Source organism: Phascolarctos cinereus, unplaced genomic scaffold, assembly GCF_003287225.1.
Source record: "Phascolarctos cinereus isolate Bilbo 61053 unplaced genomic scaffold, phaCin_HiC Scaffold_2;HRSCAF=192, whole genome shotgun sequence".
In the NCBI taxonomy this organism is placed as follows: Eukaryota; Metazoa; Chordata; class Mammalia; order Diprotodontia; family Phascolarctidae; genus Phascolarctos; species Phascolarctos cinereus.
This window is the reverse complement of record NW_027555625.1, coordinates 77,310,214-77,336,158: the sequence shown is the minus strand read 5'-3', so window position 1 is coordinate 77,336,158 and position 25,945 is coordinate 77,310,214. Positions and strand designations below refer to the sequence as shown.

The 25,945-nt window shown below is 41.7% G+C and overlaps 1 protein-coding gene across 1 annotated transcript in view; it reads right to left on the bottom strand.

Annotated features, from left to right (window-relative positions):
• The window catches only part of VAT1L (vesicle amine transport 1 like), a 111,532-nt gene extending 93,907 nt beyond the window's left edge, over positions 1-17,625 (bottom strand). The window contains exons 1-3 of the mRNA XM_020964872.2: positions 17,198-17,625; positions 2,331-2,460; positions 694-909 (exon numbers count right to left, since the gene is read on the bottom strand). Of these exons, the coding sequence (XP_020820531.1) occupies positions 694-909; positions 2,331-2,460; positions 17,198-17,433 (582 nt within the window). The 5' untranslated portion in view covers positions 17,434-17,625. The remainder of the gene's footprint in view (positions 1-693; positions 910-2,330; positions 2,461-17,197) is intronic.
• Between the last annotated feature and the right edge of the window lie 8,320 nt (positions 17,626-25,945).

Genomic DNA, 25,945 nt, shown 5'->3' with positions numbered 1-25,945 from the left:
TTCCAGACATTTTCAATTAATTGATCGATTTTGCTGATTTTTCCTCTTTTAAAAATTATTATTATTATATGGTATGGCTCTCTGAGAGTCAAACTCAGGAAAAAAACTCTTAGGATCTACTCTCAGGAAGATCATCACTGAGGCCCAAATCCAAAGAGACCATTTCTGAGATTCCCACACATACTTAGAGACATTATCTGAGACCTCTCACATCCAGAGATATCCTCTGAGACCCAAACCTAAATGACCACCTCTAAGATCCTTTGTATCCAGAGGGACAATCTGAGACAACTACTATCCAGAAAGAATCTCTGAGACACCCATCTACTCTAAGAGGTTATCTCTGAGTCTCAAACACAGAAAGACCATCTCTGAGCTTCCACAGAACCACATATCATTGACACCCAACCCAAAAGATCCCCTCACATTCCAAGACATTATCTCCGAGATCTCTCATATCCAGAAAAACCATACTAAGATGTCCACACATCCAAAGAGACTGAAACCCCTCGAATGAAAAGACCATCTCCAAAACACGTCAGAGAGAAACCATCTCTTAAATCCCTCATACCCAGAGAGACCATCTCTGAGTCCATTTCTTAGACCCCTTGATGTAAGGGGCACAGATTCCCTTGACAAGTCTACTTTCCTCTGGCCCATGCCTTTCTGACCCCAGATGACAAAGCTACTTACCACACCACCTCCAGCAGAGTGCACTAGCACCGACATTCCTTCCCGCAGATTGGCAACCTCAAAAAGCATCATGTAGGCAGTAACAAAGTTCATGGGGAAGGCAGCAGCCTCAGGGAAATTCATGTCATCTGGGATCCTGTAGACAAACTCTACTGGTGTGCAAACGACCTCTGCCCATGCATTGTAATTCACAAACGCCATGACACGGTCTCCGATCTGTGGGGAAAAACACAAGGTGAGAGGAGGCTCCTGGAGATGGCTTTAACAGGAACTGAGAGGACCAGCAGCTCATCTGATGCATAATAACTGTTACAATTCTAAGGCACCTGACACTTTCCCTACCACAGCACTAATGAAATCATTAGTATCCACATGTTATAGATGATAAGATTTCAAGTTGGAAGGGCCTTTAGGGATCATTTTAGCCCAACTCTCTCACTTTGTAGTTGGAAAAACAGAAGCCCAGAGTAGTCCAGCGACTTACCCAACAACATATATAGGAGAGTAATAGCCAGGAAAGAGTCTTGGCCTAGGCTGTCATAAGTGATGTGAATGTCATGGTAATACTGATCTGATTAATGTTCTCACAGCAATAACTGGAAATGAGTGAAGGGGATAGGGGGCAGGTACAACTGGTAAGATGTTCTCCCTTGTGGTAGACCCAGTTGTCTTGGGAGATGGCTAGTTGGGGTAGGAAGCATGGTCTGGAGCCAGCTAGGCACAGTGGGTTAGGTGGGTTTTTTCATTCACTTATCAATAAGGACAGCTCACTCCCAAGGCAGAGTCCAAAAGCTGAATGGATTAACTAGGCCCCATCCCTATGAGAGCTGGCAAATATCAGAGGCAGGATCTATGCTGGGATTCCAGGTCATCCAGGATAACGGACGTAGTGTTTTGCAAACCTTAAAGTATCGTATAAATATTAGCTATCATTATTATTATTATTATTACAAGGGTTATTATGCCCATTTTATTAATGAGCAAACTGAGAAATACAGAGGTTAAGTGACTTTGTCATGATCACACAGGGACTAAGTCTAAGAGATAATATTTGAACTTAGGTCATTTCTAACTTCAGTACTCTTCCTACTGCATCACATTTTGTCTCCTGGTGTATAGTGGGAAGAACCTTGCACTTAAAGTCAGATAATCTGATTTGGAATCATGATTTAACCATTAACTACCCAGGTAATTCACTTCACCATTTAAGCCTCTGTTTTACCCATACATAAAATTAGAGGATGGTCTAAGCCAGTGGTTCTTAACTTGGGGTCCACAGGCAATATGTGGATAGATTTTTGGAGGTGGGGGAGGAAGAGAAATCTGGGAACTTGTACTGGAAAGAAATGTTTATTTTCACTAACCTCTAACTGAAATTTGGCATTTCCTTCAATTATGAATGTAGATTACAACCCACAATAGTATTAAGCTTCCCCAGACTGTCAAAGGGGTCCATGACATAAACAAAGTTAAGAGTCCCTAATCTGAATGATCTCCAAGTTTCCTTCCTGTCCTAAAACCTTTGATTCTATGACATGTTGAACATTTTTTTCATACATATCCCTTTGATATCACCTCCGTCTCCTCAGGTGACTCTAGATAATTCAGGCTCTAGAAACCACCACCCATGTTGTTACCTCATAGCCTTTCACATTGTCTCCAAGGGCTTCCACAATCCCAGAGCACTCAAATCCAGGGACCAAGGGTGTCTTGGGAGGGTTGTCAATATTCCCTTGTCTTACCATCAGATCAATGAAATTTAAACCACTGTGAACAATAAAAAGGAGAAAAGCAAGTCAACATGATAGAATTTGACTAAAAGAAACTTTAAAAGTGCTCTCCTGAAATGTGCACAGGAACACATCACTCATCCAGATAGCATTTACTCAGCAGCCTTGTCTAGGCCACACTCAGACAACACGACAGAGCATGGGAAATAGCATCAGTTCAGGAGCCACGTTGGCTACAAAGTCCACACTCCCCTCAAGCCCTCACTTTACTGATTTAGTCTTCTTTTAGATACAAACTGAAATAGCTGAATTACATTGTTTTCTAGCCCATAAGTGTAACCAAAAAACCCCTTCTCCCAATTACTCTTGCTCTGTCGTGTACAGGGACACTCCCATGGGAATGGCAGCACGTGTGCCTCTTTTCCCTTCTCAACTTTACATCAACTGACCTCCTGCCAGAAGCTGAATTCAGAAAACAGGTGTGCATATAATGTAGTGGAAAGAGTATGTATGGGTCTGGACATCTGGAGACCTGGGTTTGAGGCCTGGCTTTGTCACTCTGTGACCTTAGGAAAATTGTTTCACCTCTCTGAGCCTCAGTCTCCTGTTCTATACAATAAGGGAGTTGAACTTGATGATCTCCCAGCCATCCCAAGGATGTCTTTTTTATACTTCCATGTCTATGCCTCTTCCCTAGCAGGAGTAGGTGCAAATAAATGTGCTTTGTTGGGCTACATCATATGAAATAGTCCCAAATAGGCCCTGCTCTGCTTTATGGACAGTGTCCTTCCTGGGGCCACTAAATGATACCACTTACCCCTGGACCATTTGAGGACATGGGTGAAGTAACTGACAAATGTCCCAGAAGTAAAAGAATGTCAGTGTTGGTAGGAACTGTAGGATACAAAGAACATAGCACTTCCTCAGAGCTAGAAGAGGCTATAAAAGACATCAGTTCCAACTCTTTTATTTTACAGATGAGGAGGCAGCAGCCAGAAGAGGGAAAGTAACTAGCTCTAAGCAACCAAATAAGAGATAGAGGTAGAAATAAAGCCTGGTCTTTCCACTAGCTTGTCACCGGTACAAATTTAACATCCTAGCTTTCAGGGCCAAGAGTATCACAGCAAGAAGCTATCCCAAACCTTAGGATGGGAGTATGGAGTTGACTTTAGCTCAGAGAACAAAGAGAATCAAATTACAAAATCATTCTGCCTGATTAGCTCATTGAATTGGGATGTAGAAATAAATGAAATGATTGTTTTTAGGTCTCAAATGAACAAAAGAAAAAGAGAGAGACAGAGAGGGAGAGAGACAGAGAGGGAGGGAGACAGAGAGGGAGACAGAGAAACAGAGAGGGAGACAGAGAGACAGAGAGGGAGACAGAGAGCAAAGAGAGGGAGATAGAGAGACAGAGAGGGAGACAGAGAGACAGAGAGGGAGGGAGACAGAGAGGGAGGGAGACAGAGAGGGAGAGAGACAGACAGAGAGAGACAGAGTCTCCCTGAGTAGACAGAATGATGTACTATAAAGGTAGGATCAACAACAGTGTCCAAGGAGTCAAGGACACGTCTTTAAAAAGTAAATCACATTTGTGGCCACAGCTCTGCATAGGATTCATCCTGAGGATTCTGGACTTCAGCAATCAACAGCAGCTAACTGTTAATAAGGAGCAAGATAAGTAATTGTTTCAGCAGTGGGGTCAAAACTCAAAAGGAAACCAGGCATAAGTAATCCTCTGGGCCACATAATGACTTTGAAATCACAGATAAACATTATTTATATTCTATTGTATTTTTTTTTATTTTGTTAAATATTTGCCAGTTACATTTTAATCTGGTTCCCGCACTTGTGGGCTGCATGTTTGACGCCTCTGAATTAAAGCTCCATGAATGTACTACCTGGGAAATGATTTTCATTAAATCAAAAAAGTTTCTGATTACAATGTTTTATCAATAACTACCTATGTGACCTAAGGTAAGTCACTTCCCTCCTTCCATTACTTCATCTATAAAAAATAAAGGGGTTGGTTTCCCAGCTCTGACAACCTATATTCTAAGATTCCTTCCAGCATGAACATTGTGCTCTAAGGTCCCTCCCCGCTGACATTCTATATTCCAAGTTGTTTTCTAGCTCCGAAGTTCTATGTTCTTGTACTTCTTTCAGCTTTGACATTCTGTGTCCTGTGAACTACTAGAACTACTAGAAGCCCCTAGACTACTGGTTCTCAAAATGTGGTCTACGGAACCTTTTTAGGGGTACCTGGGAGCTCAAAACCACTTTCATAATACTGAGATGCTTTCATTTTAAATAAGTAAATATTGATAGATATAACTTATGTAAACAGAAGCTCTTTGAGTTCTCAATAATTTTTAAAAGTGTAAAGGGGTTATGAGAGAAAAATGTTTGAGAACTGGGGATCAATGAAATCACAGGTCCCCTTGAAGCACAATACACTTGTACAGTCCCAAGCAAAAGCCAAAGAACATGAGACAATGCATGACAGCAAGAGAATTAATGGACTGAGTGTTTCTGGATAACTGTAGAGGGACCCAAGGTAGTTCATATATTCAAAGTGAAAAATGAAGCCACATGATTACTTTAAATGATAAAGACCAGATTGGTGGCCGTCTCAGAAAATATAATTTAGATTGGACTGCTGGACACAATTGCATCATCCCAGTGTACCCTGACTGAGAGAGGGAAGTGCCTCAGGAGAGATGAGTCAGGTATGGACTATTAAGCCCATTCTGGATCCACTCTGTCATCACAGACAGCTTTCCGGGTAGTTATAATCAAGTTGGAGACTTTAACCAATCCCCTCCTGAAACCTACAAGCAGATAAAATGAGTAATGGCTCCCCCATTTTGCTGGGAGAACACACTGACAAAGTTCATTCACTATCACTCTAATCCCATAGATAGAGCCTATAGGAAGCCAAATAGCTCACACAAAAGGTTAACCAATATCACCTCGGGATGAGGACCATGAAATAAAATGTTATATCCCAGATAATGATTTCTCCCATTTCCCACAGAATCACAGTGGCTGGTCTCACCCATCACCAGCACTGATGGATCCTTTTGTTGTTTCCCACTCTTCATGACCCCATGGACCATAGTACACCATTCCCTTTTATCCTCCACTATCTCCCAAAGTCTGTCCAAGTTCTTGTTCATCGCTGCCATTACTCTACCTCTCCATCTCAATTTCTGCTGTCCCTTTCTCCTTTTGCCTTCAAACACTCCCAACATCAGGGTCTTTTCCAATGAGTCTTGGCTTCTGATGGATCCTTTGCATTGTCTAAATTATGTTGCCTGTGTTTAGTCTCATAAAATACAATCAACAGTAGTTTCCCTTATGCTTTCACTGCTCCTCCCAAGGTGGGAGTTGAACATCTGTTGTTTCCCTGCGTATAGACCTCTCCCTAGTAATGGCCTCAATGTTAAACAAGGACATGGTCACCCTCATTCAAGTGGTAGCATTTGACGACACAGACAAAATCCTGATGATTCCTATTTCTTTTTCAGGATAGGCCGGTCCCTTGAAGAAATGCTGAATTATATCATACCAGTGCCTGCTTCCATCTCAAAATATGATGCCCTTTGATGCAACACTTCCATTACTAGTGTCTGTTTTTATCTTCTGAACCTTCAAACACGAATTTTTTCTTGTGCCTCAGCTTTAATATATCAGTTCAATGTCTTTTCTAGATGAAAACACTCACATAAGGATAAAACTAATTTGAGGCTATATGTCTAATGCACTTTTCTATTAAGGATTTCTTTTTCTTGCTTCTAATAGAACAGACAGTTCTGTTCTTTGACAAATGCCAAGAAGTCGGAAAGGGTCACTGGTATCCTTGGAGAAAAGGGAATCTAAGGAGACACCGTTATAGTTGTAAAAATGACCTTTCAGATTACATCAGCTCTCTGGACAAGACACTATGACAGTAAAAGGTATAGTGGCATAGTGGGAAGGCACTGATTTAAGGTCTCTGTGTTTACACTTAATAGCCATGGTTCGAAGAATTTAGAGACGGAATGAACCCTATAGTGCATATAGTACAATCCCTTCATTTATGTAGAGAATTAATCTAAAGTCAAGAAAAGGAATGGGACTTGTAGCCATGGCTGGTTGCCCACTTCCCTCTTTAAGCCTCAGTTGCACATACATAAGTTGGAAATGATAATACTTGAAATAAATGTCTCAGAGGGGTGTTGTGAGGAATATATTTTGAAAATTGTAAAATGTTACAGAAATGGGAACTGTTAGTATCACTACTAAGCAATGAGAGCTTCTTTTCAAATAAGAGGTAAGGAAAAGAATCATCAATAACTTTCATGAAAATATTTGTTACATAACTGCTTTAAACTAGTCACTCAGGGCTGGCTTTATGGGAGAATGGCACACAAATTAGCCCATAAGCTCCTCTGAGATTTTCTCACCAGACATGCCTATTATACTGATGACCCATGGGACAAAATCTTGCAGCAATAATAGTAATAATTCTTATTATGTAATACTTTCCTCCAAACAACCATGAGATAAGTAGTGCAAGTATTATTTCCACTTACAGATGGGGAAACTGAGATCTGGAGAGGTTATGTGATTTGCCAAAGTTCATAGTTCATTAATATCAGAGCTGTGACTCAGACCCAGATCTTTTGGCTATGTTTTTGCTGATCAATCATTATCCCATCCTAATTTTGGGAGTTCTTAATCTGGAGTGTGTGAACTTGATTTAAAAATAATATTCTGATAGCATTTGAAATTATTTCAATATAATTGATTTCCTTTGTAATGCTATGTATTTTATCATGAGCATTTAAAAACATTATTCTGAGAAGGGGTTCATGGGTTTCACCAGCCTGCCAGAGTGCCCCACGATACATAAAAGGTTAAGAACTCCAGTTCTAAATAGACCACAGACCTCCCATTTCCATCTGTCTGTCTAACTGGGGATTTCTTCTCCCTAGGAATCTTGAGAGGGGCTAGAGATCAATGGCTCGAGTAAAGCATGGACTATTGAGATTTTACCAGGCAAGAAATGATTAATAAGACAACATGAACATCAGTTTTCCCTACTCCTTTCCAAATGAGACTATGACGTGAGTCACTTCTGTCTCAGTAATCATTTTCTTTCCACCCATTACATAAATACTTAGCACTCTGAAACTTGACAATAATCCTACTCTGGTTCTGTTTCATTTTCAGAGCCTTCAAATATGAATTTGTTCTTGTGCTTCACCACAGGACTTGAGGAATGCACCTGAGGCACTGGGCTTCATCCATGTATGTTGAAGCAGAGTGGAGGAGGGAGGAAAAATGGAAAGGACGCTATTTGGTCATTAAAATATGGGCTCTACCTCATCTGTGGGTACTTAATGCAGAACCAGGGGATTCTTCAGGTGGAACACTGAGAACAGTGATAGATTTAAAGTGAGTGGCCTTTGCTTTTAAGTTGTTACTTATTGCCTATGTGACCTTGGGGAAGTCACTCCCTCTCTTTAGGCAACAGTTTCCTCATCTGTAGAACAAAAGGGTGGGGTAAGATGATTGATTGCTAAGGTTTCTTTCAGTTTTAAATCCTAGGAGAGGATGATCCCTCCAGAATCATCTCAACTTGCAAGAACAGGGAGTAATAGTGCCTCAGACTAAGGAGGAAATAGTGCTGCTGTCTTCTGCCCCACTGAGATCATACCTGGAGTAGAGTATTCAATTCTGGGCATATTTTAGAAAGCTCATTATTAAGTTGGAGAGTTGACCAGAGAAGGGCAACTTGGATGGCAAAGGACCTTGAAAACATGACATAGTAGCCTTAGTTGAAAAACTTAGGAATGTTTAGCCTGGAGGATGGGAATAGACATGAAGGCTGCTTTCAAGTACTGGAAGGTATGTCACACAGAAGGGGAAATAGGCAGCTCTGTTTGGTCCCAGAAGGAAAGCTAGAAGAAATAGGTAGAAGTTGCAAAGTAGCTCATTTAGGCTTGATGTAAGGAAAAATGTCTTGTTAATTGGGGATGTCCAAAACTTCAATGGACTACTTAGGGTGGGAGTGAGTTCTCCCTCACTGACAGTTTTTAAACAAAGCCTAGATGACTACCTGTCAGGCGTGTAGTAGAGAGAATTCTTGTTCAGGTATGAGTCAGACTAGATGCCCTTTGAGATTTTTTCCGAATCTGCTTTTCTGTGCTTCTGTTGCATGAACTCAAAATAGTTTACTGATTTTTATCTTAGTAGCCCTCATCTGAACTCACTATGGACCCCGTTAGTCATTGTTTTTCCTAAAAGGTACAATCTAGAATAGAACATAATACTACAGATCTGGAAGACAGAGCAGAAAGACAGTAGAAGTATTACATTCTTTGTTTTGGACCCTATGTTTCTGTTAATGCAGCCAAATACTACCAGAGTTTTTTGATTTCCAGATCACACTGAAGATGTGTGGAGCTTATAGTCCACTGAAAGCCCCAGATCTTTTTCATAAGAATTATTATTTTGCCATGCTTCCATTCATTCTATACTTCTGAAGTGGATGTTGTGAACCCAAGTGAAGGCATTTACATTTAAATTCAAGATCTTTTTGTATCTTGATTCTAGCATCCAATACACTAGCCATCAGTCTTCATCTAACACCAAATTAGTCAAACATATTTATGGTTATATTGCTTTACTAAGGTTAACCCTTCCATTTCTGCCCTTGATCCCATCTCAGGGTTTACTCCTTTGATCATGTTCTCATGTTCATATTCTCTCTCTCTCTCTCTCTCTCTCTCTCACACACACACACACACGTACGTTCCTTCCTCCCTCCCACTGCTTCCAAACATACCCAGATTGATCTATTACTTCCAAAATTATGTCTCTCCTCCATTTCATAACCAAATTCCTAAAAACAAATCCATATTGGTTGCCTCCACTTCCTAATGTCCCACATACTTCTTAGCCCTTTGTAGTCAAGGTTCTAACTAAGAATGTTTCCTCCACAAGCTTGAATGACTTCTTAATTGCTAACTCCAATGGCTTTTTCACAGATCTCATCCTTCTTGACTTTTCCGCAGTGATTTAAACTGTTGGCCTATGATAACCTCTCTTTACTGGATTTTTAAAACCTAACATTACCCTTTTTCTCTGTCCAACCCCCTTTTCAGTTCCCTTTGACAGGGCTCCCAAGCCTATATATCCATTCCTTATCTGTCTGTTGGGTTCCAGTTCTACACCACCAATTGCCTGCAGGATAACTCAACATGGCTAACTCATTATCTTTCCTCTAGAACACATCCTTCTTCCTAACTACCCTATTTCTTTCAAGGGCACCACCATCCTCCCCATCATCCAAGTTTATAATCTCAGAGTTATCCTCAACTTCAACACTCTCTCCTTTCCTCTGCTTCTTGAAATCCTTAGTTTCCATAAAGGCTCAGCTTAAATATCCCCTCCTGCATAAGATTTCTATTATATTTATTTTGTATTTGTTTATCTGTGTACATGTTGCTGTACCAGTAGAATGGTATAGCACCACCTGTCTTTATAGCTTGGGACTTTACCCACTAGGTGCTTAATAAATGTTAGTGAATTGAGTTGAATTGAATCCCCATCCTTTCTCCACTTAGAATTATCCAAATCTCAGAGCTGGGCCCTCAGGAGGCATCTATTGAAATATGTTTCTGAGCAGAAATTGCCTCTATGATATTTCCACCAAGTGGTCATCCACTGGCTGCTTTAAAGACCTCCAGGGATGGCAAAGTTGACCTCCACACATCCAAAGAATTGAGGATGCCCTGAGGACTACTAGAAAGGCAAATTCATTGTGGGAATTGATATGCTTTAAGAAAAAAAAAACGCACAACACTTTAATGAGAGTCAGGAGAAATGGGTATTAGTCTCAAGTCTAGGGAATGACTGTGGGTAAATTGCTTGTAATCACTGGACCACAGAAGTAAAAGGATTTCACTGGACCTGAGGCCTTCTTGTTCAACCCAAGAATTCTCTCTACTATTCCCCCAATAAGGGTTCATGTCGCTTCTATGTGGAAATCTATAATGACAGTAAAATCACTCCCTTGCAAGGAAACTCATTCCATTCTTGGACAGTTCTACTTGCTAGGACATTTTTCCTTATGTTGAGCAAAAATAGAGTTCTCTACAACAGTAGTGTCAAATTCAAGTAGAAACAGGGTCCTCTAAACCATATGAGGATCCTTGAAGGCCACATATTAACTTGAAAAACTACATTAACATTATCTATGCATTTTTATTTATTTTAAAAATTTATTTAAAAAAAATTTCCCAATTACATTTTAATCTGGTTCAGGCAGCACTTGGGAGTGTTGTGGGCTATGTGTTTGATACCTTCACTCTAGAACTTTCCCTAAATTGCTCCTCGTTCTGAGTACTACATAGGGAAAACTTACATATTCAAATAAGGATTGTTGCCTTCATTACAAAGCTCAAAACACACCTGGAGCCTCCCTAGGAATCATCTTCTCATAGAGTTTGTAAGAAAGTCTCACTGCTTTGTAGTCATCCTCACTTTGGCTGAAAAATGCGATGGCCTGGTTCTTAACTTCTTTTGCAAGGTTTTGTTCCCAATAATTTTAGATTATTTCTGAAAATTAGATTCTTTCAAAGAAAGGATAAAAATGTCAAATTTCTGGTCTTGGCATTCAAGGCCCTCCTATACTTAGCTCCAACCAACACTTTCATCAGCTTTTATCCACTCTTACTTCCTTAGCCTCTAGGTGAGCCACTGAACACTGGAAAATAAAGACATCAGCAATATGGTTTTTTTTTTCCTTCTTGCATGGCCTTAATATTAATCTCAGAGTGTTTCTTATATCACTCTATCCCCCAATCCCATAGAACAGCTATTGGCTGGAAGGAGTCCTAGATTTATTTTCAACAGATTAATGTGTGCAACAACATAAAACTAGAAGGAGAAAAACAAATAACCCAGTCCCTCAGGACTGATGCTCTATTGATTTTACTTGTAGCATAAGACTCTTATTGCTTGAACTTAATATCAAAACCCCTACTTCTAAATAAGAACAGAGCCCCTAAGAATGAGTTTTAGCCACATGATGCTCATTAATAACTATTTAAAACGGGGCTTTTAAACTTGGTTTCTGAACTTTTAAAAATTTTCGATAATTACATTTCTATATAAATGTTTTCCTTTGTAACTGTTTTATTTCATGCATTTAAAAATTTTAATCTGAGAAGGAATTTAGAGGCTTCACCAGACTGCCAAAGGGCCATAATACAAAACAGGTGAAGAACCCATTTTAAAATGTGATTCTGCATCTGGACCAATAGTAGGATTCAATTCTACCCTTCATGTCATAGTAATAGAACTTTGGTGCAAGATGGACAAATCCTATGCAAAGATAATTTATTTGTAAGGCATATGTAAAAATTTGCTGGACTTGGAGTCAGAAGTTCAGCATTCAAATCCTTGTTCCAACTGGCTGTATCACCCTGGTCAAGTCATTTCCATCTCTGAGAATGTCTGTTCCCCTGGAAAATGTGGATAACATTAGTACCACCTGCCTCACAGGACAGCTGGGAGGAATGCCTTTTATAAACCTGAAAGCACTAAAGACACCTGAGCAATTGTTATCCTTTTCTGATAAAAGGCAATTATGGGTACAAATCTGAGATTTAATTGATGTGGGGAACTCCCACTGTAAAATCCCTTCCAACAATGATGTCAATTAGCAACTTGATTATAATTGGTACTTTAAGAGATGCCACATTCTTCAGAGGTTATCATGGTCCCACAGTTAGTGTCAGAGGCAGAACCTGAACCCAGATCATCTTGTGTCCAAGATCAATCCTCCATCTACTAGGCCACGTTGCCTTGTGTATTTTCTAATCCTTATAGGCAAAGAAGTGATCCCTTTTCATACCTTTTACACAAAGTTCATTTCAAATCTAGACCCTTGAAAATGTTGTAATGAGCAGAAAAGGACCAAAAATGTTTGGACACACTATTGTGTAGCTTTGCAAGGCCTACTTGGTATACCGGTTTGATGACTAAAGATTATCATGGTATAATGGCTGAGGGCAGAACTCCATTTAGAGGCAAGGTGACATATTGAGAAGAATGAAAATCTTAGAGCCCTGAATGTGAATGTCAGAAAATTGTGTCTGAACCCCAGTTTCCTTCTTTGTAAAACAAGAATACTTGCATTCTTTGTGTCCCAGGGCTGATGAGAGGAAAACTACAAGCCCAATGGAAATTAGTTATTTTCTGCCACTTTATCCTCTGCCAAATACTATGGAGTAACTGACACAGGCAGTTTGGTTTGCTAGAAAGCACACTGAACCTGAAGTTAAGAGATCTGGATTATAGTTTCAACTCTCACTTACTAGCTGTGTGAACCAGAACAAGCCAATTAAGTGGAACCTCAGAGTCTTCACCTGCAAAATGGGATAATAAACTTTGTATTCCTTCTTCTTTCCACTTCTTTCTGTAGCAGGCACTAGCATTTTTCCCCAGTCACCTCCACCAAGCTCACCACCCCAGGGTCATCCTTGACTCTTCACTCTCCATTGCCCACCATTTGCCAAGTCTTGTCAGTTCTACAAACTCTCTCTCTTCTTTCCACTTACAGCCTGGTTAGGGCTTTGGTCCCCTGTGCCTGGACAATTACAGCTGTCTCCTCTGAAGTCTTACTACCTCCAGTCTCTCCCCCTCTAATCCATCCTTAACACAGAGGCCAATTGATATTGCTCCAGTCCAGGATTGCCCAGGTCACATCCCCACTCAAGAAGCTTCTCATGCCTCTCTCTTGCTTCTAGAGAGAAATACAAACTCCTTGGTTCCAACTTACCTTTCCAGGCTTACTGACACCCCTTCTTGAATTCTATATGCTAGTCACATGGGATACCGACTGTTCCCCATAAACAGCATTCTACCACCAGCCTCAGTGATTCTGTATAGACTGATCCCCATTGGGACTGACTTCTTCCTCACATCAACTTCTTGGAATTGTTAGCTTCCTTCAAGGCTCAATTCAAGTACCATTGCCAACCAGAGGCCTTTCTTGATCCCCTCCATGCCAAGCCCCACCCTCCAATAATTTATATACATATAATAAATTTATTTAACTATGTGCCTGTTGTTTCCACCAAAAGAAAGTTTCCTGATGATAGAAATTATTTCCTTTTTTTTTTATTACTATGCCTGGTATCTAGCACAGAGCCTATTCCCAAGAGGTGCTTAATACCTGCTGAATTGAACCTAAGAGTCATAAAGCCCTACTGTAATGGGAGCAAGTTATTCTGAATCTCTGATCATTTATAATGGAATCCAGCTAGTTCACAGAGGAGAGAACACTCAGATGTTAAAAGGTTTACACTAAAGCTAAGTTAACAAGCATTTATTAAGAGTGCCTGCCTAAGTGATAGGGATACCAAGAAAGGCAGAAATGGCCCTAGTCCTTAAGGAGCTCACTATCTGTTGCAGGAGACAGCAGGCAGAGAACCATGTACATAGAAAACATATCTAGGATAATTTGAGATAATCAGAGATGGAAGGCACTGGCATTAAGGCAGACCCCAGCAAGGCTTCTGGTAGAAAAGACTTTAGCTGTGACTTGAAGGAAGCCAGGGAAGCTAGGAGGGGATGATGAAGACACTAAAAAAGACACCAAAATCAATCATCCTGACCCCAGAGGGCAGAGCTTTCTGCATAAGGAGAGATTAGTCAAGGCTAGGTTGGGATCATCAGAAGAAACCCCAAATTGGTCCCCATCACTAACTTTGTTCCCCAAATTATTTCACCCGTTTTATAATCTCCTGTGAGAATGGTAAATAATGTGGTGGGGGGCGAGAGAGGGAGGGGGAGGGGGAAAGAAAGGGGAGAGAGAAAGAGAAAAGGGAGAGGGAGAAAAAAGAGAGGAAGAACAGAAGAGACAAAGAGGGGTGGGGGAAGAATGGGAGAGAGAGAGAGAGGGAGGGGAGAGGGAGAGAACAGGAGAGGGAAGGGGAGAGAGAGGGGAGGGGAGAAAGGGAAGATGAGAGAGAGAAAAGGAGGGGGAGAGAGAGGGGAAAGGGAGGGAGAAAGAGAGGATGGAGAAGGGAGAGGGGAGAGGGGGGGGAGAGAAGGGGGAGGGAGAGAGGGGAGAGAGGGAGAGAGGGAGAGAGGGAGAGAGGGAGAGAGGGAGAGAGGGAGAGAGGGAGAGAGGGAGAGAGGGAGGGAGGGAGAGACGGAGGGAGGGAGAGACGGAGGGAGGGAGAGACGGAGGGAGACAGATTTCTGTGTGTGTGTGTGTGTGTGTGTGTGTGTGTGTGTGTGTGTGTGTGTGTGTGTGTGTGTATAGTATGGTCTAAGTATAGGCTCACATATCCTGCTTTGAAAAATCAATCTTTTGTCCTTCGCCTTGACATCTCTTTTCCTGCCAGTGCAGAGGGCCTTAGCATTTATGCAGTTAGAAAACAAGTCATCCTCTCTCTCTCCCACCCCACCCCTATGGGCTCAGCTCCACAGAAGTGATTCCTCACTCTAGAATACCTGATATTCAGTACATCATTGCAGCAAGTAGATTCTGGTTCAGGAGAGAAATCATTGACCTAACACTGTGACCTAACACTGCCACCATAACTTCCCTGGGCTCACTATCTACCCCACAAGGGTCCAGTGAGGCTAATATAGCTGATGTCTCTATGGTTTATAAGGTGATTCCCCACTCTCCCCACCACTACCCAGCAACCAAGGGAAATCATAGCTTTAGAGCTGGAAGGGACCTTAAAGATCATGGTCTACAACCACCTCATTTTTATGATTTGAAAATTGAAATCCACGTACATTACCCTTTTCCTTCTTCCTGTTCCCATTTGTACCTGTTTTGTCCCCTAAGGTCACTTGGGGGCTAAATGGCAGAGCTGGGATTTTAACCTATGCTTCCTTCCGCTACACCAGTGCATGTATTATTAGTCCCATTTTATAGATGAGAAAACTGAGGCTCAGTCAGAAAAGTGAAATGACTTGTCCAAGGTGATACAGCAAGTTAGTGTCAGAGTCAGGACTCCAGGACCAACATGCTCTCCTCCATACTACACTGCCTCTTAAAGGAAGCATGATGCAGGTGACAGGGCACTTGGTTAACTGGAAAGTTTCTCTGGAAGTTGATCAGTTTGAATTGTCCTTCTGTCCCAAGCCTTCTCCCCTTGCTATAGGAGCACACAGGCTCTCATTTGGATGGGAATGGGTTAACTGTTTTATTAATTCATTTTAAGAACACAGCGGCTTGGTAAATAAAGAATAAAAAAAATATTTGCTGAAAATGCACTTTTTGAACCTGAAAAATTAAGGTTCAAAATTTGGGTTGGAAGAGATAAAAGCAGAAGAAAAGGATTAAATTAATCATTTGAATAATAATATATCAAAACAGAGTCCAAGCCATAGAAGAGAACATTTCATCCATTTGTCAAGTGGGCTACCACAATTTTCTGCTCTAGGGAGTGGCCAAAAGAGGACTGGGAGTGAAAAAGAGGACAGTCAAGTCCCTAGGCTGAAGCCTCCAAGGGTGGTTAGGATGCAGGCTTCCATGCAACTAATAATGCAACTCCCATTTCCAGAGTGCTTTCATGTTTACACATCACATTTGAAACAACCATTGTGTCAGGGAGGTCATTCACAGATTATTATCTTCATTTTACAGAGGAAGAAACTGAGGTTCAAAGGAGATGAACTGCTCGAGATCACATGGAGAGCTGTGCACTCAGTCCTGGTCTTGTCACTCCAAGACCACTCACTGCTCTTTCTACTGCACAACACCAAGCCCATTGCAGCAATGGTCACACTAGAAAAGAAGTAGGGATAGTACCAGGGAAGAACAAATTGGTACCACTCCCTCACCTCCCTTCCCCTACCAGCACATCACACACATACAATCAAGCCAGGCTCCTTTTCATTCAGGCTGGACCTTGGCAGTACTGGATCTCAGTGCATCCCTTCAGACCCTTCCCAAATATTCTCCCCAGAATCACAATAGCCTTCAAGTATCTAGCACTTTAACAAAATCCATAACCCATGCCTAATCTCCTTGGGTCTCCATTCAGCCCCAGGTGAGTTTTATTATTTCCATTTTATAGCAGAGGAAACTGAGACCCAGAGAAGGGAAGGAACTTTCACAGGACCAATAAAAGAAACAGGATTTGAAACCAGATCCTCTGATCCTCAACCCAGGGCTCATCCTTTTCTCACGTTATTAGAAGGCTGTGGTGCCAAGAAGACTCCTAAGCGAACATTCCCCGAGGTGTCACCAGCTCCTCCCTTCTCTTACACACTTTCTGGCACCAGAATAGGGAGGGTCTTCCTATGCCCAGGGGAGGGGAGGGGAGAGGAGGGGTGGAAAATTGGAGGAGACGGATGGCGATGAAGACCAGGTGGATTTGTTTAAGGGTAAAAGCAAAGGTAGTTGCTCCCTCTCTGTGGGCACCTCACAACCCCCACCCCCACCCCAACACACACATATACACACACACACACCTCTCCCACCCACACACCCAGACACACGCGAAAGCGCGCACGCACACACACACAAAACTCCCACGCAGACACACGCGAAAGCGCGCACGCATGCATGTACACACACACACACACACACACACACACACACACACACACACACACACACACACACACACACACACACACACACACCCCTTCCCCACAGACACAGCTACAATCAGATCAGGCTGCCTGGGGGTTGGTTCGGGAAGGGTCCGGGAATTGGGAGGAAGGCCAGAAGAGAGGTGATACTGGACCAGGCTTTGACGCGGATCTTGAGCTCGGCCTCCTGGGGCTCGGGCATGGGCCTCCGGCTAACCCTCAGCTTGCTGAGCCCGCCGAAGCCGGCCAGCAGCACTGCACGCATCTCCTTGGTGTCCGCGGCCCGAGGGCTGCCGCCTCCGCCGCCACCGCCCTGGGCTGCCTCGGGCCCGCCCTCCTTGGCGATCATCTGCTCCGTCTCCTCCGCTTTCTCCGCGCCTTCTTTGGCCATGGTGCGGGGCTGGCGTCCGCGAGTTGTGGGAATGCTCCGGTTGCCGGGCGCGGAACAGAGGATGCTGCTCCGCCGCCAGCCGAGAGCAGCGGCTGATTCAATGAGGCTCCCGGGTTCCTGCTACTGGCCCCGTTGCCGTAATCCTCAGAGTAGCTGCGTCCAAGAGCCGGATCCCACTCCCACTCAGAGAGCGTCACAGCAGGGAGGGCCCTCAAATACGGCCCGGCCCAGCTCGGCCGCCTCCTCCCACACGCGGAGAAAACGAGATTCAGAACTCTGGCCGTATCTTCCCAAAGTCACCTAGCTCGCTGGTGGCAGATCTGAAACTGGAACCTACAGGGTCAGAGAATGTCCGAGTGGTGAAAAAACTTAGAACATAGGATAAAGAATGAAAGATCTGGAATTTCCTGCTTCTCTCCTTTGAACTCAGTAGACCCAGCCTTTTATTACATTTTTCTGTATGCTTGTCCTAAGCCCCTAGTTAGAACAACGACAATAAAAATAGCCTATATAACTTTTTAAGGTCTGCAGAGCACTTTACAAATATTATTTCAACAACCTTGGGATTTAGGGCTATTATTACCGTTTTACAAGTGAGGAAACGGAGGCAGAGAGGTGAAATGACTTGCCCAGAGTCACACAGCTAAATGTCTGAGGCTGATTAAAACTCAGATGTGGGGGCAGCTAGGTGGCTCAATGCGTGAGGCACCGGCCCGGGCCCTGGAGTTAGGAGGACCCGAGTACAAATTTGCCCTCGGACATTTAGTGGCCAAGTGACCCTGGGCAAGTCATTTAACCCTGGTTGCCTCCAAAAAAGCAAAACAAAAAAATAAAACTCGGATCTGTGCTGACTCCAGGTCAAGCATTCTCTCCACTGCACCATCTACAAAATATTATGGGGCCGTTCCCTTCACTCTTTGTACATTATAGATACTTAATAATTTTTTTAATTGAACTGAACTAGAAGAGAGCTTAGAAGCAAAACTAGAGAAGGAAAAACCTTGGGGGTTTATCTAATTCAGATTTTTTTTTTAGGTGTGATGGACCCCTTTAGTGGTCCTCAGGTGAAGTCTATGGACCCCTTCTCAAAATGTTTTTAAATGCATAACATAAAACATATAGGATTACAAAGGAAACCGGTTATGTTAAAACGCCTTTATCTATTATCTATCAATATATTTAAAAACTAAGTTCATGTTCAACTCCCTCATTTTACCTGTGTTGGAAGGAACCCTCCTCTCTCTCCCTGGAGTTGTAAAGCCCCTTTGGTAGTGTTGGGGGATGATTCTTGTTTCCTTTAGACAGACAACCTATTCAAATTCAAATCATTACAATTCAATTCTAAGTTTATTCAGTGCCTACATTGTGCAGACCCCTAAGCAGACACATACCCTGGGGAAGGTACAAAGTTTAAATAAAATATGACCCCTGCCCTTGGGTAGTTTGCAGTCTGTGATTAATACTAATAGCAGGTAGAGAGGCTCAAAATCCTCTCCAGACTTGGCTGGATCCAAGTATAGTCACTATTGGATTGTATAAAAAGTATATGCACTTCAGAATTCTGATAAAAATGGCAGGATCCGATTATCAACAGAAAGCAAAGATGTGGAAAAATATGGAAAGGGAAAGGGATTAAATGACCTTTTTTTTTTTAATATGGATTATGGTGAAATGTAATGGATAGGGTAAATTCAAACTAGCTGTCATTCTGAATTTTTATCCCTGATACATTTCTTCCTTTAATACAGGCAGGAGGAAGCTAGTGTTACTAGTATCTTCCCTCTGAGATTATCTCCACTTTATCCTGTATATTTCTGATTTGTACAGAGTTGTTTGCATGTTTTACCTTTTCTTTGGAACCCTAAACTTAGCAGGTGTCTGGCACGTATTTATAGGCAATACAAAGATGCTTGTTGATTTGATTGAAACATAGTCCTTGGCCTCTAGGAGCTCACATAGGTACAACATGTAAATAATTATGTACATACAAGATACATACAGAGTAAATGGAGGATAATCTCAGAGGGGGCAGCCTGAGAAAGACCTTCTGCAGAAGGCAGGATTTTTAAGCTGAGTCTTGGAGCTTAGGTTTTCTTGGGAACAGACAGGGGGTAAAGCATGCACACAGATGAATGTACCCCAAAGAAAGGTTTTTGTTTGTCTGATTGGTTGGGTTTGGAGATTTTTTAGGTGCAGCCCTGTTATTTCATTGATGTAGGAAGATCTCAGTGCAGGAACTTCCAAAGTCTTGGAGAGTTGCTGGGGGCATGGAGAGGTTAGTCACACACAGCTGTGGCTAAGGCTGGGAGAACACTGAGGTCTTTCTGATTCCAAGGCCAATCCTCCATTAACAACGCCTCACTGCCAATCAACTACAAATTATATACAAAGGAATTTCAGGAGAGACAGACTGGAGGGATCCTGTAAAAGGTGGGGCCTGACTCTTGGTTTGAAGGAAACTAGAGATTCTCCACAGGTGAGAAGGGAGTGCTTCAAAGATATGAGGAACCACATGTTCAACAGCATAGAAACAGGAGATGGGGAAGAGCCAGCAGGCCAGTTTGACTGAAACAGAGCATTTGAAAAGCAGTAATGTGAAATAATACTAGAAAGGGAGGAAGAGCCTGGAGAGCTCCTGGAGAGTCTTAAGTGCCAGGATGAGTATATTATCATTTATTCTACAGCCAATGAACAGCCATTGCAGATTTTTGAGTAGGGGAGTAACATGCTTAAACCTGTGCTTTAGGAGTATGGGAGGTAGCATAATACAGTGGAAAGAGTACTGCTTCTAGAGTCACAGGAACTGAGTTTAAATCCTGCCTCTGTCACTTAAGACTTGAGTAACCTCAGGCAAGTCACTTAACCTTTCCTGGTCTCAAGTTCCTCATCTGTAAATTGAGAGGGCTTACTAGATCATGTCTACGGCCCCTTTCAGTTCTAAATTTATGATCCTGTGTGTGGCCTGGAAGTATCAAACTGAGACTATATGGAGAATGATTGGAAACAAACCAATTAGAAGGCAATTCTAATAGTCAAAATAAGAGTATAACATATTAATCCAATGAACATTTATTACCACAGTGCCAGGCACTGTGCTAAGTGCTGGGAATAAGAAAATAAGAAAAAGAAAGACATTTCCTGCCCTCAAGGAGCTTACAATTTAATTGGGAAACACAACACCAAAAAGAGGCTGTAAGGTGGGCTAGGGAGGGCACCAGGAGAGTAGCTGGCTTGGGACATCTTGTTACAAGAAACTGAAATCAGGCAGAGCAGTAGATGCGAAGTGGAGTGAGCAGCAAGTCCTCACTTCTTAACTGGTCTAACCTGGAAAATTTGGGTTCAAATCTCACCTCCTACATTTACTGGTGGTGTAACACTTAAGCCCTCTGAGCCTCTCTTTACCTGACAAATGGGAATAATAATACTTGTATTATCTACCTCACAAAGTTTCTGTGAGGCTCAAATGAGATGATGTATGGAAATTGCTTTGCAAACCTTAAAGTGCCACATAAATAAATACTATTATTATTGTTATTATTAACTTGAACCCAGGTGCCCTGCCTATAGGTCCAGGACTCTTTCCGATCACACAGAACACCAGAGATAGAAAGGAACTTGGGGAGCATTTTGGTCTAGTTCCCTTGATTCAAAAAAGGGGAAACTGGGACTCAAAGAAGAAAAGTGGTTTGCTTAGTTATAACACAAGTAAATGGCAGAGTCCATGACTCAAAGCCCCGCTCTCCTGACCCAGTTTTGATTCACTAAATGTCTTTTTGGCTCTCTTTAGGGTAATCTCTAGAAAACATGATGTGTTTTTCAGATTTCGATATTCCTTTCTCTCCCCTGCATCCCATTCCCCCCACACCTCTTCCCCATCCCACCCCCAATATAGAAGTGAAGGAGACCAAGCCTTTCTAGTCAGTCCTATAGCTTCACTCCCACATCACCTACTCTCCCTCCCCATTTCTGTGCTCCAAGTCTTTCTCAGCTCTGTGCCGTATATAATCAAGTAGAGGATCCTGAGAAGAAGGGATAGGGAAAGAGCATATGAATGCATGAATGAAAACGAATTTATTAAGATTTATTAAGCACTTATTATATGCCACACATTGTGCTAAGCACTAGGATTAGGAATGCAAAAACAAATACAGCTCCTTCCTTCAAGGAATTTAATATTCCAATACAGGAAAACTATACATTTAAGGAAATGGTGGCCAGAGATAGGTATTTCAGTAAGGAAAGCTTTGAGGATAGTGAGTGGAGCCTTTAGGAGCAGATTGGCACACCCTTTCCAGAAGGAAGAGCCGATTTAATTTGACTATAATTCCAGGACTGGTAAAGTGGTGGGGGAGGAGTGATAAGAACATCACGTCAGCTGGAGTGGAGAAACCCAGGTGAATGAAGAAAAACTTGGCTAGGGCCCAGGCCTAGCTTTAGTGAAGAAACCCCAACCCAAAGATTGAGGCCTTAGGGTGGGAGTTCTAGGCTTGAAAGGGTTAAGTCCTCCAATGACAAAAATTGCTGGACTGACAATGAAAACGAAAAGGATTCCACAAAACCATAAAATGAGAATAGCCCCAAAGAAGAAATATGAGAAGATACCTCCCAGCCCCCCTCCCCCAACTCCTTAGCAAGATATGGAACATTATATATATATTTTCAGATTTTTTTAAATGTATCAATGGGTTTTGAAGACATTTTTCTTTTCTTCTTCTTTGAAGATTATTGTTATATGGGATGGCTCTCTAGTTGGGGAAAAGAATACAACAGGAAATTTAGTCAATGTAAAACAAACATCAATTAAAAATTATTTTTAAAGAATTTGAGAGACCTGAGTCCCCAGGTTAAACTCATCACTTCCTAATCTCATCACCTGCCGCTAACTCAAACCTGCATACCACCTCCCTCAGCCTTCATCCCTCTGACTGGAGGGCTGTGGGGTGGGGTACCAAACTCCTCCCAATGCCTTCCTTTATGGAGAACAGAACTGAACTTATCCCTGTCCAATTCTGTCCAAGTAGAAATGCAAAAATAGGCATATTACTCAGTTATTTTTGCTGACCTTTCCTGATTGTTTTTTAAAAAACTTTATTATTTTATTTTGTTGGTGTTTTCCTTCACAACAAGGCTAACAAGGAAATATATTTTGTATGACCTCACATGTAGCAGTCAAAATCAAACTGCCCTCTCAAGGAGTGGTAAGACACAGGAGGAAAGGAGAGAATTTGGAATTCAACATTTCAAAAAGTGATTGTTAAATTGTTTTTTATGTGTAATTGGGAAATATTTAATGAAATTAAAATAATTTAAGAAATTTCTATAAATATTAACACAAATTGTCTTAGAGACATGTTTGGGCATAAGAGAACTATATCAGTTTGGACATCTCTCTCTAGGATATGAGCTTAATATTAAAATAAATAAAATTGTTTCTGGTAAATTTGTGCCTAAAGCAGAATACTAATATTTTAGATTGATTAAACAGTATTAATATTTTTTCTTTGACAAAAACAAATTTTAAAATTACATAACAAAAGTTTACAGTTGCATACACAATTTCCTTTTTTTTCTATTTTTTAAAAATTTATTTTTAGTTTTCAACATTCACTTCCACAAGATTGGGTTCCAAATTTTCTCCCCCATTCTCCCCTCCCCCACCCCAAGATGGCATGCATTCTGAATACCCCTCCTCCTGATCTGCCTTCCCTTCTATCACCCCCCTTCGCTTATCCCTTCCCCCTTCTATTTTCCTGTAGTGCAGGATAGATTTCTACACCCCATTGCTTGTATATCTTATTTCCCAGTTGCACGTAAAAATAAGTTTCAACATTTCTTTTTAAAACCTTGGGTTCCAAATTCTCTCCCTTCCTCCCTGCCCACCTACCCTCATTGAGAAGGCAAGCAACCTGATGCAGGTTATACATGTGTAGTCAGTCATGCAAAACACTTCCATAATAGCCATGTTGTGAAAAACTAACTATATTTCACTTCATCCTATCCCACCCCCCATTTATTCTATTCTCTCTTTTGACCCTGTCCCTCCTGGAAAGTGTTTGCTTCTGATTACCCCCTCCCCCAATCTGCCCACCCTTTTATCATTCCTCCCTTTCTTATCCCCTTCCCCCCTTATTTTCCTATAGGCTAAGACAGATTTCCATACCCAATCGAGTGTGTATGTTATTCCCTCCTTAAGCCAAATTCAATAAGAGTAAGATTCATTCATTCCCTCTTACTTCCCCCCTCTTTCCCTCCATGGTAAAAGCTTTTTCTTCCCTCTTTCATGTGAGATAATTTACCCCATTATGCCTCTCCCTTTCTCCTTCTCCCTATACAATCCTCTCTCACCCCTTAATTTTATTTTTTAGATATCATCCTTTCATATTCAACTCACCCTGTGCCCTCTGTCTATATATATTCCTTCCTACTACCCTAATACTGAGAAAGGTCTCATGAGTTGCAAATATCACCTTTCTATGTAGGAATGTAAACAGTTCAACTTTAATAAGTCCTTTACGATTTCTCTTTCCTGTTTATCTTTTTTCATGCTTCTCTTCAGTCTTGTATTTGAAAGTTAAATTTTCTATTCATCTAGAATGCTTGAAAGTCCTCTATTTCCCTGAATATCCATTTTTCCCCTGAAGGATTAATTCAGTTTTGCTGGGTAGGCGATTCTTGGTTGTAATCCTAGTTCCCTTGACCTCCAGAATATCATATTCCAAGCCCTCCAGTCCCTTAATGTAGAAGCTGCTAAATCTTGTGTCATCCTGATTGTATTTCCACAATACTTGAATTGTTTCTTTCTGGCTGCTTGCAATATGTTCTCCTTGACTTGGGAACTCTGGAATTTGGCTGTAATATTCCTAGGAGTTTTCCTTTGGGGATCTCTTTCAGGAGGAGAGCAGTGGATTCTTTCAATTTCTAATTTACCCTCTGGTTCTAGAATATCAGGGCAGTTTTCCTTGATAATTTCTTGAGAGATGATGTCTAGGCTCTTTTTTTGATCATGGCTTTCAGATAGTCTAATAATTTTTTAAATTCTCTCTCCTGGATCTATTTTCTTTTTTTTTTTTTTTTGCTTTTTAGGCATTTGGGGTTAAATGACTTGCCCAAGGTCACACAGCTAGTAAGTATCAAGTGTTTGGTCTGAGGTCGGATTTGAACCCAGGTCCTCCTGACTTCAGGGCTGGTGCTCTATCCACTGTGCCACCTAGCTGCCCCTTCCTGGATCTATTTTCCAGTTGTTTTTCCAATGAGATATTTCACATTGTCTTCTATTTTTTCATTCTTTTGGTTTTGTTTTACATGTCTTGATTTCTCATAAAGAGAAATTCCAATAGCTTCCAATTCCAATAGCTTCCAATTGCTCCATTCTAATTTTTAAGGAAGTATTTTCTTCAGTGAGCTTTTGGACCTCCTTTTCCATTTGGCCAATTCTGATTTTTAAGGCATTCTTCTCCTTATTGGCTTTTTGGACCTCTTTTGCCATTTGGGTTAGGCTATTTTTTTAAGGTGTTATTTTCTTCAGTATTTTTTTTGGTCTCCTTTAGCAAGCTGTTGACTAGTTTTTCATGATTTTCTTGCATCACTCTCATTTCTCTTCCCAGTTTTTCCTCTACTTTTCTTATTTGCTTCTCAAAAGCCTTTTTGAGCTCTTCCATGGCTTGGGACCAATTCATATTTTTCTTGGAGGCTTTGGATGTAGGAGCTCTGACTTTGTTGGCTTCTTCTGGTTGTATGTTTTGATCTTTGTCCCAAAGAAAGATTCTATGGTCTGACTTTTTTTTTTTTTGCTGTTTGTTCATGATCCCAGCCAATTATTTGATTTTTAAACTCTTTGTTAAAATGGGGGTCTGCTTCCAGTGTGGAGAATGTACTGTCTTAAGCTTCGGGGATTTTGTGCAGCTATTTTCAGAGATACTTCCAGGCACCTGTAAATGTTTGTTTCTTCCAAACTGGTATGATCATAGGTGAGATGTTTACTCCTTTCATGGCCTGTGCTCTGGTCTGTGAGTAACCACAAGCACTCTTTTCTGCCCTGGAACTGTGAGGAGGATTCCCTTTCCATCACAATAATAAGCTCTACCACGCCAATGCTCCTTCTTGCCCCAGCACTGCCACCCAGAACTGTGGCCCAGATCCAAGTACAAGCAAAGCAAGAGAATCCTACCTCAGCGCCAGCAAATCAATCCCTGCAATCTCCCTCTGATCAGCTGCTTGATCCCCCCCTCTGTCTGTGGGCTAAGAGCTCCAGAAGCAGCTGCCATGCTGGGACTGGGGCCAGATTGAGCTCCTCTCTCACTGTAATTCACAGACCTTTTCTACTTCTAAGCTGTCTTTGGTATTGTGGGTTGAGAAGTCTAGAAACCACCACAGCTCCCCTTGATTCAGTCCCCTGAGGCCTGCTCCAAGTTCACTGAGGCCTAGTTGTTGTACCCATGCTGAACTGTCCTCCTCTCCCAGTCAGGTGCAACAGACCTTTCCAATCAACCATCCAGGTTGTCTTGGGCTAGAA